At 42.6% G+C, this 16,179-nt stretch overlaps 1 protein-coding gene across 1 annotated transcript in view; it reads right to left on the bottom strand.

Moving 5' to 3' along the window:
• Positions 1–4,346: 4,346 nt before the first annotated feature.
• UBR1 (ubiquitin protein ligase E3 component n-recognin 1) overlaps positions 4,347–16,179 on the bottom strand; it is a 596,438-nt gene continuing 584,605 nt past the window's right edge. Inside the window, 2 exon segments of the mRNA XM_029598685.1 lie at positions 4,347–6,406; positions 14,107–14,208. Coding sequence (XP_029454545.1) covers positions 6,265–6,406; positions 14,107–14,208 — 244 coding nt within the window. The 3' untranslated portion in view covers positions 4,347–6,264.

Genomic DNA, 16,179 nt, shown 5'->3' with positions numbered 1-16,179 from the left:
TCCTAAGAGGAAGGGTTGACTAAGGCTGTTCCTTTCTGAACTGGTAACCCAAATGACTGGGATCAGTTTGTGAGCAATGGGTTTGGTCCAGTGCAGCGTCCAAGGGTCCTGGTAGAGTTCTGCAGCAGGGAGATCTGGAGCTTCTGGATTGGATGTGACTCTTTCTCCCCCTGAATGTCTTCCTCTGAGGCAGCCTTTGGCACTGGAGTCTTTGTGGAGTCATCCCAGACTGATGATGCAGCTGTGACTTCCACTGGGGAGGAGAATGGGGGTGAGACCTGAATGGAGATGTCATGGGAAGAAAGCATATCGGCAGGAACAATGAGTAAATATTTGGCTGGGGAAGGTATGTCGGCACAGTTTTCTTTGAATTCTAGCAAGATGAATATTCAGATGCTAAGTAAGCCACTGCCACTACTGGTATGACCCTTGGAGATATCTTTTGACAAAATTTGGATTGTGCTAATGTGGATGCATAATACTATTTCTGTGTCTCAGATATCAGTCTTCTGGTTAATGAAATTGCAGAGATGTGTAAAGCCCAATCTGAAGCTATTGTTAATTTGAAGGAGGAAGTTGGAAATTATGTCTTCAGAAATTCAGCAACTGAATTTGACTTTGACCCAGGATAATAATCTTGGATGGGAATTTCCCTCCTTTGAATAAAGCACTCTTTCTTAGGTGTAAGTGTTCAACCAGATAGACTGGATGCATCAGCTTTGTTGGATAGCTTGGAACTGTGTTGTGGAGAGGGGAATTCTCCTGGTCACCTTTGTTTTCAAACAGGATTTCAATATGGTTTTGAAATTATATTTCTGCAAATCACAAGCTTTGTACTATGCGAAACATTTGGATATACTTTGATGTAACTAAATATACTTAATATAGCAGGAAGTTGTTTTCAGCAATGCAACTAGAAAGTTCTGGCTTTAGGAGGTTAGTTTCTTCTTAGGTATCCTTGCAATCATGTAGACAAGTATTTAAAGCCTAGACACTAATTTTTCTCCCCTGATCAACTTCGTTTTTTTCTAGATCAAAAGAGGAAAGTCATTAACACACCATCTGAGGTTTGAATAGAGTAGAGATAAGATGCCTAGATCCTATTAGTTTCTTCACCTATATTCCCTTAAATTGTGCTTGGTTCTCTTTCTCTGTTAGATTTAGGGCTAATGATTTTGGAATCTTTATTGAACTGAATTTTTTTTCTTCGCTGTCTTACTTCTGTATTGCTTCTTGACATTTTCATTCTTTTTGTATATGCAAATTTATAAATAAGGAAAAAAAAGAAAATGAAAAATCTATGGAAACTTCAGACAACCATTTTTAAAAAATAATAGTTTTATCAAAAGCTCCTTGATAGATTCACCTTAATTTGTATGGGGATTTGATTACAAATTACCAAAACGACACAGAATTGCAATGATCCCTCAACATTCAAAGAAACAAAAATAAAAAAAAATCCTATTTCTTCTGGGCTTGCCCAGGGGCCATATCCACCTGTTTGCCATTTATTTTAAAATCAAAGGAAACCTATATCTGAGAAAAATAACATAAAACTGAAATGTTGCACTCATAATGGAGGTTCACACAGCTTTCTATACCACTTAATATATGGGAATCAATGTAAAATACACACGATACCATCACCATGCAGTTGTGGTTTTTGAAGGGAGGAGAAAATGGAGATTTAGTAAAGTTTTATCTTAAAAAGTAAAATATATCTTCACAGCTATTATATGCAGCTAAACAATCAGAAATACAGCTTGAGAAAAAAAACGACCGTTCTATTTTAAAAGTTGTACCATTAACTGACCTTGAATGAGATGTCCATTCAAATTTGCTATGAAAATGGAGCCCAGATATAGCTAGAATGGAAAAACATGACTGTGCATCTAGTCTATAGAGTGTATGCTTTAAAAATGTGAGCATTATAATTAAGCAATTAAAACTATAACAAAACACAACCCTATTAAGGAGGGTTATTTTCATTATTATAAAATCTTAATTAAATTAACCTTCTTTACATAAATAAATTGCATTGTTCTGATGTACAAAACTACTGAAAACATTCTATATTGATTTGCTATTTAAAAATATTAATTTGGAGGATGGCTGGCCTGCTGGTTCAATGCCAGTGCTGTCAAAACTCTGTTCTATTCCTGGGCCAGGACTCTGCTTCCCAGGCTGGCTGGGAATGCTGCAGAAGCAGTGAAGTATGCCATTGTTCTTCAGCGTCACCTACTGATCACATTCAGGACTCATGATCTGGAGACACTGTGCATTCCTGCTTGTCAAGGACCATTGCTGTGATGGCTGAACTATAGTGAATGAGAGGAGACATATTATAGGGCTAAATGTTTCCATCATAGAAACAGAAAAAATGCTGAAGAAAATCAACCCTGCACGACACGAACTTGACACCATTCCCACCCGAGTACTTAAAGAAATCACTTATCCTTTAGCTCCAACAATTTCAGCAATCATCAACAAGTCACTCGAGGAAGGAGAGCTGCCTCCCAAGTTAAAAATCGCCACCATCACACCTTTATTAAAGAAAAAAAACCTCAACCCAGACGACCTAAACAACTACCGCCCAATTTCCAACTTACCCTTCTTCGCCAAAATGATAGAGAAAGCAGCTTTGAAACAACTCAACGAACATCTAGACGATAACAAAATTCTCTTTCCCTCCCAATTCGGCTTCAGAAAAAACCACAGCACTGAAACCCTCCTACTTAACCTCTCCAATACCATCCTAAGAGGACTTGACAACAAAAAAGGATACCTTCTGATTCTTTTAGACCTCTCTGCAGCCTTCGACACAGTGGATCATAAAATTCTTATTTCCTGTCTAGAATCCATAGGACTAGCTGGCAAGACTCTTAGTTGGTTTACATCCTTCCTCAATAATAGACACTTCAAAGTTTCTCACAACAATTGCTCATCGAACCCCATCCCCCTCGAAACAGGTGTGCCACAAGGATCAGCACTTTCACCCATCTTATTCAACATCTACCTGACCCCTCTTTGCCATCTCCTCTCAAGACTCGACATAACATATTACATGTATGCCGATGATATACAATTCCTCATACCAATTTCCTCCTCGATAGAAGATGCTATGTCTAAAGCAGCCTCACACCTGGACACAATCAGAAACATGCTAATTCATCTTAAACTATGTCTAAATACCAGCAAAACTGAATGTATCCTAATCTCCAAAAATAATCCTGATTATAAAACAATTCCACCCTTCCTCTTTGACAAGACCCTCGTACATCTTAAAGAGAGCGTTAAAGACCTGGGATTTTGGTTAGACATCGACCTAAACTTCAAGAAACACATCGCTACAAAAATAAAAGAAGGCTTCTACAAACTTCAAATTTTAAAACATCTAAAACCTCTGCTTCACCCCCATGATTTCAAAACCGTCCTACAAGCCCTCCTATTTTCCAGTTTAGACTACTGCAACTCCCTTTTGATTGGCCTTCCAAAATCTTCTTTGAGACCCTTGCAGCTCCTTCAGAACGCTGCAGCCAGAGTACTAACAGGTAAAAGAAAGACCGATCATATTACACCTGTCCTCAATCAATTACAGTGGCTCCCTATTGAAAAAAGAGTAGAATTCAAAGTTCTCTCTATTCTTCACAATGCAATATATAAAGCCGAATACTCCGCCTTTGATGACATCATTCATTTACATAGCTCTCACCGAACAACAAGATCTACTAGTAAAATTCAACTAGTAATTCCCTCACTTCCACAGGCCAAATTATCCTCCACCAGAAGCAGAGCCCTTTCCATTGTTGGCCCAAAACTCTGGAATTCATTACCTCATTTCCTCCTAATCAAGAAAACTTAAAATCCTTCAAAAAAGACCTAAAATCCTGGCTACTCAGCCAATCTTTTAAAGACTGCACTCTATGACTTAAAGTATATTAACATAGCCTACTATCTTTCATTATCCCCCTCATTCAAATTCCCTGTTTCATGATGCAGATGTCCTCTGTCTTTGATGTTCCCAGATATCTCTGTCCACCTACCCAGGGTTTCCACCCTGTGTTATCCTGTAATATTCATTCTCTTGTTATTTTTTTTGCTCATTACTGTTAACTTTTGAAATTTTTTTAAATTTCAAACATCGTTCAATGTATCATGTTGTTTTTTGTATGTAAACCGGAGTGAAGGCAACTCTGCTATACCTCGGTATATAAAAAATGCTAAATAAAATAAATAAATAAATAAATCTCAGAGTGGGGGTACATTAAGGTTCTTAGTGCCACTGTCTAACATAGTAGCCAGCTCTAGCCAAGCTAGAAATGTAATGGAACAGGAAGAATCAAACAGATCAAAAATAGTTATTTATTTTTTTTAAGTAACATGGAGAATGATAGATAAGTACTGACACTGTCCAGAGAGTCACAACTGCTGAATCTTGAGGCATAATGGATATGCTGATAGTTCAGTACACAGCTCTAGTCATTCAGATGTTCTACTGGAACCTTGCAAAACTCAGCCTCTGGTTCGATATTCCAACATGAACTTGAATTTCCAGCTCAAAATCACAACAGTTGCACCAATAAACTGTCATTTCCTTACAGACATATCTGGCTGAAAAAGGAAAAAGCAAAATCGCAGAGGGAAAATCCTTTATGATAACAAGCGGAAGACAAGGACCATAAAAGTCCATTCCTTACAGTACATGGTCAGGATAAACAAAAACAATACACAAAAAATGTATGCAAACTATCTGTATACAGAGTATGAACAAATTCTTAGTACAATAATTTTTTTTTACATTTATATAAATACATACATATATATATATATATATATATGTATGTAACTATATATATATATATATATATATTCTTATTTGCTTAAAAGCAGCTGCAGTGTATACTAAATGATTGGGACTTGAAAATTAGATATAAGGAAAAGAATGCAATGAGAATTTAGACCTTTGGATTCCCCCATACTCCCAAAGAAAACAAAAACATCCAGAGATTCACCATGATTTTACAAGATCTAAATCTGTGTGACAGAATTTACCAGCAAGTAGTGCAATCTCTGGCCAGACGACCACTTGAACTCTGAAGAGAAATAAACTGGGGAAATTTACAAAAAGGAGATTGAAAGATACTTGCTAAAAAGCTTTTACTTATTACATAATCTTCCGTGGCCTCAAACAGAAACAATAAATGGGCCTCAATATTTCTGTTTTTGGTTCAGCAATTTAAGAAGATAAAGCAGCAGCCTTCCATGCAATCCATTTCCTGAACATCAGGTGCACCCGGAGTCTTCCAGTCAACTGTGCCATCAGCTAGGCATACTGTATTAGAATAGCTGGAAGTTTTTATTTTTTTTGACAAGAGCAGGACTGTTGCAGCACAATTGTATATTCACTGCCTCTAAGCTTGCACTAATCAAAAGTTCTGCCTAACAAGATAATGGGCTGACAGTGATTACATCTTCAAGCAGCTAAGGATGAAAAGGAGATCTTTAGGGGATAATTTTATACTCCATTTCCCTATTCCCTTGTGTCAGGGTAAACAATTTTTTTTCCTAGAAATATTTATGTAGTGAGAATTATTAACGGAAGATATATACTTTGGGCCTATGAAACTTGACAATGAATTCCCTTTCTGATGCAAACTTGGAAATAGTTTTCTTATTGCCAATTACTGCCAACTTGTCAAGGACCTGGGTTAACATCAGTCATGCTAAGGCAGAGTTGGAAGCCTAGATCTCAGAAACAAAGGGTAGTCATACTGCAAAGCACATGTGCTGTGTCCTGGTCGAAATGCTAGCTGGGCACAGAATATGATGGTTGTATAGAACACGGAGAGTTACATGAACAATCCTTTTTCTTTTTAAAACTCTGGACATACTTTTGATAGATGACCTGAGTTTAGTGCAAGTCCAGGAAAAAGAGACTGATTTCTACTGGGAAGGAAATATTTAGAGGCTCCGAAGATATTCACAGCCCAAATATTTCTGGTCCTGACTGTTCTACAGCAGCAAATCATATCTTCTAGAGGTCAGTTCCGATACTAAAAAGGCCCTACAGGACAACACATTTTGTTTCAATATGTGTGCTAAGAGTCAGGATCATGTAGCTCTTCCCACTATCAAAGAATCCATTTCCAACACACACACACACACATACACACACACGCGCACACAGTCATAATGTCTGTCATCCCCTTTCCTTTTTCAAAAACCTTGTCTGTGTCAGTCTATGATCTAAAATGAAATCTGGATTCAAAGAAGTTGCCAGTTAATTCCAAAAAAGATCTGGTTGGTTTCTTGGCTTCTGGCAATCTCTTCTATGATGCAGTGCTGTTGCCACAGTTGGTGGAGCTTTCGGTAGCGCTCATGAGATAAGTGTAGGGGGTTCCCTCTCCTTCAAAGGAAGCACAAAATCATTTGTTATATTTAAAGACATGTAAACATATGCACAGCTCTTGGATTCATTCTCAAAAACATTTGTGTGTGATGAAAGTAAACTGCAGGCAAACATTTATGGTCGACAGTAACATTATCTGACAGGATAGTGTTACTGTGGTCATACAAAAGAATGTCGACATAGGCAACCCAGTTGAAATCATATTTATTTATTTATTTTTACTGAGCTTGGTCTCTGACATCTTTAATTCCTAAACTAAAATGAATGGACAGCATATGATCATACAGGAATATATAATTATATATATATATAAACTTTTTTTTTTAAAGTTCCTTTGGTTAGACTATAATGGGATTTTCTCTCTGGATTATACCCTGGGTTTTATGAGAGGCTCTTTTCTGAGATATAGCTGAGATCATTTTGCCATACACTTATGATTACATCCTATCCAATCACATGTGAATTTGGCTGTTTTTGTTGTTATAATACCATATCAATATTAAGACACAGGCAGACGGGGTAAGCTATCTGAATAAACTTATCTGGATAATTTAAATTGGATATTCAGCGGTGTGGCTGCATCAAGACTATACCCAGTTAAAGTTATCTGGATAATTTTAAGACTTCTTTGTAGCATAACCAGACTTGACCACACAACTCTGAATGTCAGTTATCCAAATAAGTTATCTTTATAAATTTGGCCCATCCTGAAATGCCCTGCAATGTCTAAGTTGTAAGCTTTTTCCAGCTAAAAACTTACCCGGAGAAGTTGGATGCAGTAAGTGCAGCATGAAAGTCAGATTCCATGGTCTGGCTAAGTCCCAAATGTAGTCAAGACAAACCATTTGAATATAGACCTCCATATTTTGTAACCCATTAATCCATAATTTTTTAAATAAGCCATATACTGAATAGATCAAGTGAAGAAAGGATGCCAAATAATTCTGATGAAATACTAGACACTGACAATACTGTGAAGCACTAAAGTTGATAAGCAGTTCTGGTGATTTAAGACCGAAAATTTTGTAGAAGTTATCCTGAATAAAACTAATTACTAACCTGTAATCGTAGGTGACTAATAGTAATTTTCATGGATTCATACATATGCTCTTCTCACATCCTATACTAGGACAGATGAACCTCTATATATGAAGTCACTGCAATTTCCCATCGATAGCAAGGCTGAATTAGCCATGCTGTCATGGGAACGTCCTCCGAGAGTCATAAGGTGATGCTTGCCAAAGCTGTTACAGAGCTTAGCTTTGTGTGGCTGCGCATGTGTTCCCATGCAAGAAGGCAGCTTCTCTTCAGTCTGCCCTTTCTGCGAGTGCGAACACACGTGGAGCTGTCTCTCTCCTCAGCACAGTGGACAAAAAAAAAACCACAGAGAAATTGAAGACACTGACTTTAAAGAGCACCATCACGCAGGTATGCCCCGACCATTGGGTTTTAAACCGTGCGCATGTGAGAAAATAATGTCCATCACTGATGGACACTTGGCATGCTATATCTGCTTCGGCCCATATCATGACCAGGCGACCGCATGTCACCTAGTGCCCAACGACAGAGAGCCCAACAAATTGAAAATTTGAGGCTCGCAGCGCAGGGCTCATATGCCCCCACCTCAGAGGCCCATTCTTCATCAGGGCCGGCACCAAAACAGGCCCACTCAAAAAAAAAAAAAAAAAAGAGCAGCCTCCTTGGGGCCCCATGGATCATCAAAAGAAGGGGGTGAAAAATCAAAGAATAAACATGGATATCGCGATGTGCCTCGACATAAGGATCGCGATCTACACCATGAGCCTCGATGCGATTGTCGATCTTTCGAAGCATCAGCGTTGACACCGAGGCCTTTGATGCCTGAAAACACCAACGCAGGCACTACAACGTGGCCATCGACACAGATGTCATTGGCGCGCCCATCGACGTGACCGCTAACACACTCATTATCGGCGAGGCCATCGACGCAGACAGCATCGACACAGCCGTCGACGCAGAAGACATTGACGCAGCCGTCGAAGCACACGTCATCCACACGGCTGCCGACAAAGACGCCAGCGACGCACGCTGTGATGCAATCCTTGGAGCATCCATGGGAACCAAGGCCAATTGAACAAGAGGGTGATATCCCCTCCGATCACACAGTGGTTCCATGGCCTAGACCACACAAACGCACATTGGAACACAAAAGTCCAGTGTCAACCATCAGGCCAGATGAGGACTTGGTAGATGTGTCCTCTCATTCCGCCTCTGAGGATTCCTCATCATCGTCATCCGTGCAGGTCTATTCTGATCTCTCATCTGTTTCCAGACAACGTCGTACCTCCTTGCAGCTCCAACAACCCCTGCGTAAGAGGATCAGGGCTCGAGAGGACGAATGCCCTCAGCCACAATGCCCGCAGGCACCGGATTCAGATATTCTCCTAGCAGCGATTCCACACATAATTTTATGTAAGTTTTATTGTAAATCGCTTAGGCCAAAAAACATTTGTGTTAAGCGATTACTAAATTTTAATAAATGAAATGAAAATGAAAGAAGATCTTTCATATCCTAAATTCACTGAAAAAGTGGGAACCACCCTGAACATTGAGATCCACAAGTACCCAGATCCAAGAGCAGAAACTTTAGGCATTTTAAAATGTTTGAGCTTCCCTCGGAACCAATGGCTCTCCCTTCCCCACCAATTGTTGGATGCGGTCCTGGAGAAATCTTGGGAAACACCGTTCGCCAATGCTCTAGTTTCCAGGAAGACCGACAAAGTTTCGCATGAGACAATCACCATTATACACACTACCTCAGCTACCTCATGCTTCTATTGTGGTTGAGTCGGCCATGCAATGGGCAAAAAAGACGAGACTACACTCAAACACGCCATCGGGGAAAGACCATCGCTACCTAGATGAGTTTGCGAGGAGATCCTTCCAATCTGCCATGTTGGGTGCTTGTATACACCAGCACCAATTTTATATCATGCAATATTTGTACAAATGCCTACAGCTCAAAGGATCTTATACCAGATGTGGGTTCTACGGTTCCCCCACCGCAACCCATCCAGGATATGAAGGAGGGTATACGCCATCTCCTCCGCACAATATATTAAGCACTTGAAACATCGTACAGAGCATCGGCATCTGCGATAGCTGCATGGCGCTTGGCAAGGCTTCGAGCCAGTGCAATACGTGAAGATGTTCATGAGAAGCTGGTCAACCTCCCCTGTCAGGGAGATAATCTATTCGGAGCAGATTACAGGAAACGGTGTCCCAAATAAAAGAACAAAGTGTGGCGGTGCAATCCTTGACCAACCCATCGGCCCACACCACATTCACTTGATGGTACTTCAAACCGTTTTGCAGGCAATCATATCAGACCGCCCTATCAGAGCTACCCTCTGTACCATTCACCCACTTTTCAACAAAACCACCAGCAATCGCAACAGCAGCAACAACGATGAGGCAGATCCAGAACCCAGCGGCAACAGGGGCAGCAATCCCCCGCCAGCCCGAAGGCCCCACCATCTTTTTGAGCTCAGCGGGGCCACCACCCCCTACAGCAGTAGGAGGCAGGATATAGTCGTTCATCAGCGCCTGGTCATGAATCACTACTGATCGTTGGGTTTTGGAGATAGTGTGCCACAGTTAACTCCATTTCATATCCAGACTCCCCCTACCCAATCTCACCCCCCATCAGGGAAGTGCTAACCAATCATCTACAGTTAGCGGAAGAAATCTCAACTCTTCAGCATCAACACGCAATCCAAGTTGTACCCACATCTCTCTGGAATACGGGTTTTTACTCCCCCTATTTCCAAATACCCAAGAAATCGGGTGGTCTTCATCCAATATTGGACTTACAAGAGTTAAACAAGTATCTGGTCCGAGAAAAGTTCAAGATGGTCTCCCTCAGACCATTCTTCCTCTTCTTCAACCCAATGATTGGATGTGCTCCCTAGATTTAGAGAACACCTACACACACATCCCAATGCACCCATCCTCATGGTGATACCTGTGCTTCCATTTCAATGGCCAACACTACCAATACAAAGTTCTCCCCTTCGGCCTGTCGGCCGCTCCAAAAGTCTTCACAAAGTGCATGGCAGTGGTGGTGGCCGACCTCAGCAAACAAGGGGTCCAGTTGTTTCCTTACCTCGACGATTGGCTCCTAGTAGTCTCGGACCTGAGGACTGTACAATGCCACCTTCTTCAAACCATTACCTGTCTTCAGGAACTGGGGCTGATCATCAACTATGAGAAATCGAGCCTCTAACCCTCACAAAACCTACAGTTCATTGATGCACAACTCAGCACATCCCAGGGCAGGGCCTTCCTTCCCCAGGATCGGAGGTTGGAGCTCCGCCGATTGGCAAAAGAACTTCGCTCTAACGCAAAACCATCCGCCTGTCAGATACTCACCATCTTGGGTCATATGGCAGTGGCCATTCACACAGTTCCCCACACCAGACTACACAGGCATTGACTTCAGTGGGGCCTGAAAAAACAATGGTTGCACTACAGTCACCCTCTATCCGGTTTGATATGCATTTTATGCAGGAAAATCGGTATAAAAAAACTAAAAATAAATAATAATAATAATAATAATATCCCGAATAGTCTCCCTGACTCAAGAAATGGCCAAGAATTTGGACTGGTGGTTAAAAACCCATACACTTACCAGGGGAGCACTGTTCCATCTACTACCGCACAACGCAGTCCTCACGACAGACGCTTCACACAAGGGATGGGGTGCCCATCTGGACCACCTGCAAACGCAAGGTCAACGATCCCCTCGAGAACAATCTTATCAAATCAACCTCCTGGAGCTGAGGGCCATCAGAAATGCCCTCTGGACCTTTGTCACTTACTTACAAGGCAAGAGGGTCATGGTATATACCGACAACCAAGTGGCCATGTTCTACATCAACAAGCAAGGAGGGTCGGGTTCATGGAACCTTTGCAGAGAAGCAATCCTCATCTTCGAGTGGGCAACCTGCCACTCAATCCTGCTGCAAGCAACGTACCTACTGGGAATAGACAATGATCGAGCGGACAGATTGAGCAGAATATTTCACCACCATGAATGGTTGCTCCACCAACAGGTGGCAGACGACATCTTTGGACACTGGGGAGTTCTGACCTTGGACTTCTTCGCCACAGAGCAGAACAGGAAGGTGCCACATTTCTGTTCGGTGTTTCCCAGTCCTCTCTGCACAGCGCCGGATGCCTTTCTACTTCCTTGGTTGGCAGGACTACTGTATGCCTTTCCCCCGATTCCACTCCTTACTCGCATGATTCAGAAGTGCATACAAGATACAGACCTAATCCTAATTGCTCCAGCGTGGCCAAGATAACCTTACCAGGGTTATCTCCTACGTTTGTCGATCGACACACTCATTCCACTAGACTGCAGGAGCGACCTCCTATCCCAAGAGGAAGGCTCCCTCCTGCACTGAATGCAGAGATCGCTGCATCTAATGGCGTGGAGATTGAACGGCCATTACTAAGGGAACAAGGAATTTCCCAAGGCGCCCAGGACGTCCTGATTGCCGCCAGAAAACCATCTACCAGACAAAATTACCAACTCAAATGGAAGTGATACTTGTCTTGGTGCATAGATCGCCACTTCGATTAATTCGGCTGCTCGTCAGAAACCCTACTGGACTACCTACACACGCTGTATATGGCAGGGCTAGTGACGGCTTCAGTTAGAGTCCACCTCAGTGCCATTGCAGCCTACCACAAACATCAAGGTCATTCAATCTCTAACCACCCACTGGTTACACGATTCATTTTATTTTATTTTATTTATTCATTTTTATATACCGAAGTTTAGCTAGAGGCCTTCACTCCGGTTTACATTTGAAACAATGAGTTACATTATTTATTTATTTATTTAGAAACTTTTATATACCGGTATTAGTGGGGACATCATACCGGTTCAAAGTGTTCCGGTTCAGAGTTACATGTGTAGAAACCATTGGAAAGCATAACGGTAACTGGCAGAACCAGGAATTACATAAAATGAGATAACAGGTAACACAGTATGTGTGAGATAACGAGGTATAGTTATATATAATAACAACATATAATCATAACGAGATATAACAGTATAACGAGATGACTGGTAAATCCACAGATTAGGACAGAGGGGGGCAGGTTATGGTTTGTTTATGACAGTTGATGGGAATAAGCATGTTGGGTATATCTCTATGTGGTTTAAACAACTGTAATGGTAGGGTTTAAAGATAATTATGTATGTCTGAACTATCCGTAAGGGTGTGGGGTGTTGAGTGGGACAGGTAGATTAACCGATCCCGTCTTTGAAGGCTTGTCTGAATAGCCAGGTCTTGAGTTCTTTTTTAAAAGTTTTAGTGTTCTTTTGTAATCTTAGACCCCTGATATCTAAACTGCCGGTGGCCTGGAATCTTAATCTCGTTTTGGAGCAGCTAATGCTGCCACCATTTGAACCTATGGAGTCCTTGCACATAAAATACCTCACATGGAAAGTATTTTTTCCTTGTAGCAGTTACAACAGCAAGATGTGTGAGCGAACTGCAAGCACTAGTACACTATACACTGTATCTACAGTTTTACCACCACAAAATGGTGCTTCGGACTCATCCCTCCTTCCTACTGACGGTGGTTTGTGCCTTCCACCTTAATCAGTCCATCGAACTCCCAACATTTTTTCCAAAACCTCACCAGAATGACAGAAAATGTCTATTGCACACACTAGACTGTAAAAGAGCATTAATCTACTACAAAAGTCGGACTCACTCTGACACTAGAACAACACAACTATTTGTCACCTTTAACCCGAATGCCCCTGGCTTACCAGTGGTGAAGCAAACTATTTCCAGCTGGATTTCCCAATGCATCCACTTCTGCTACAACAATCAACACACTCTGCTCCTGGGCAAGCCACATGCTCACCAACTGCGAGCGGTTTCCACCTCTGTTTGCAGACCTACGGCACGTACCGCCCCTGGACATCTGCAAAGCTGCCACATGGTCATCTCTCCACATTTTTACGTCTCATTACTGTCTGGACCAGCAGTCATTCGAAGATGCCAAACTGGGAAAGGCAGTATTGCAACATTTCACTACGTAAGCAGTCCAGGCTGGCTGTCCACGGCAACTGGGTTATGCTCGAGCAGGTATTGGCGAAGTACACTAACCCTCGCAAACCCTTGGGACTCCCATGACAGCATGGCTAATTCAGCCCTGCTATTGATGGGAAAAAGCAAGTTTGCTTACCGTAAACGGTGTTTCCATAGATAGCAGGATGAATTAGCCATGCTGACCCACCTGCCTCCCTGGACAGCTGCACCAGTGCATGTTAATACTTTCTTTCTGTTATAGTACAGACTGAGGAGAAACTGCCTTCCTGCGTGGGAACATACACACAGCCGTACAGAGCTAAGCTCTGTAACAGCTTTGGCAAGCTCCGCCTCACGACACCTGGAGGACGTTCCCATGACAGCATGGCTAATTCACTCTGCGATCCGGAAACACTGTTTACGGTAAGCAAACTTGCTTATATTTACACGAGTAAAAAGAAAAAAAAAAGAGGGGGGGGGGGGGGGGAGGGGCAACAACAGTGCTTGATGTAGTATTGTTCAGCATTTCACAGGGCTAACACACAACAGAATGGGAACAGCAAATACTGCCCAGAACAGCGATATAAAAATAAGCATTCTTACTTTAGGTCAGGGTCTGTTTCACCATACTCATCCAGGTATGGAGCAGGATACAAGCAGCCTCGTGTTTTACCTTCTACTAGAACCACTTTACACTCCCTAATTCTGTAACAAATAAAAAAACAAGTGTTATGTTAAACTGAAATACAAGCATCTCTTGTCATACTACACTGGGATATTTACACTGACATATAGCAACGCTGGTTAATGGGCTCCCTTGTTCTCCAAGAGCCCTTCACAACTGCCTGCTTTTAGGACTTACATTACATACTTAGGAACCAAGGAAACCTGATTCCCATTAAGCAAAGTGCTATGAACTGAGTCTAGTCTTTGAGTTGTGAATGGCAGGCTGGCTCCAGTAACAACTGGGGCTGCAACCTTCCTTTCATAACAAGCTCATATTCAGTGGGAGGAACAGAGACAGAAAATTATCTGAGACTCCACCTCAAGATAAAAGTTGAGAGAAATCAGTTTATTTCATTCTCAGACAATATCTGGAGATTTAAAAAACAGCAGTCTTACTGTCTGTTCAGTGAGGTAAATGACCAGCACTACAAAGTGCTGGCTAATATGAGACAGAATATGATATTCTATAGTATAAGATTACTACATTAGAATACATGCTAATATAGTAAATGACATCAGAAAAAGACACAAATGGCCCATCTAGTCTGCCCAGCAAGATTTTTCAGGGTTTTAACTGCTTCTCTGTGCAGGTTATCCCCAAGCCTTCTATTTAACTGTAGGATTTTTCATTCCACTATAAGTATAGCGGAATGAAGAGCTGTGGCTAGAAAAGGGGCAGGGGGCGATAGTGGGCACTCCACTACATTGCGGCAGTGCGTCTTTGTCCACTGCGGTTGCGGCCGCAGTGCACACTATTACCCCCATAGCACCCCTGCAAAAGGTGTAGCTATTTCCAGTAGAGATGTGAATCGGAACCGGAATCTGATCGGTTCCGATCCAAATCTTAAAATTTTTATCACCCAGCCCGATTTGAGTTCTGATTATCGGCTGCGCCCGATCAGATAATCAAAACACCCTCCCGAACCCCCAAAAAAGGTTTTAAAATTACCTGGTGGTCCAGCGGGAGCGCGGGGAGCGATCAACGGCTCTCAGGCCATCAGCTGCGTTAATAAAAATGGCGCCGATGGCCCTTTGCCCTTACCCTGTGACAGGGCAAAGGTAGCGCCGGCACCATTTTGAATATTGGCAATACGGCCCGAGTGCAGGAGATCGCTCCTGGACCCCCGCTGGACCCCCAGGGACTTTTGGCCAGCTTGGGGGAGCCTCCTGACCCCCACAACACTTGCCAAAAGTCCAGCGGGGGTCCGGGAGCGACCTCCTGCACTCGGGCCGTATTGCCAGTATTCAAAATGGCGCCGGCGCTACCTTTGCCCTCACTATGACATAGGGGCCACTATGTTATAGGGGCCGACTTTTGGCAAGTCTTGTGGGGGTCAGGAGGCCCCCCCAAGCTGGCCAAAAGTCCCTAGGGGTCCAGGAGCGATCTCCTGCACTCAGGCCATATTGCCAATATTCAAAATGGTGCTGGCGCTACCTTTGCCCTGTCACAGGGTAAGGACAAAGGGCCATCGGCGCCATTTTTATTAACGCAGTCGATGGCCCGAGAGTGGGAGATCGCGCCCCCGCTGGACCACCAGGTAATTTTAAAAGGTTTTTGGGGGGGGGGGGGGGTCAAGGGGGTCATTTTAAAGGGTCGGGTGGGAATATGCAAATATGCCTTGGACAGATCCAAGGAGGTCAGAAATTCCCCCAACTGCACGGCCATTATCAGTGAGCGTAATTTTTCCATGTGAAAATGAGTCACACACAAATGACTGTTGACCCTTTTGAGGTCCAGGATGAGACGAACGGAGCCCTCCTTTCGGGCACAATGAAATAAATTAATATTGACCTGTATTTTCTTGAGACATAGGCACTGGAATCACAGCCCCCAGACTAAGGAGCCTTGATAATGTACACTCCATTGCCTGCTTCTTCTGCAGGGAGACGCCATGAACACATCCCAAGGAACACTGCGAAACTCCTGGGGGTGGGTCCGCAAACCTTCAT

Source organism: Rhinatrema bivittatum, chromosome 4, assembly GCF_901001135.1.
Source record: "Rhinatrema bivittatum chromosome 4, aRhiBiv1.1, whole genome shotgun sequence".
Taxonomy (NCBI): Eukaryota; Metazoa; Chordata; class Amphibia; order Gymnophiona; family Rhinatrematidae; genus Rhinatrema; species Rhinatrema bivittatum.
Note: the sequence above shows the minus strand (reverse complement) of the source record. Positions and strands in the feature narration are given on the sequence as shown.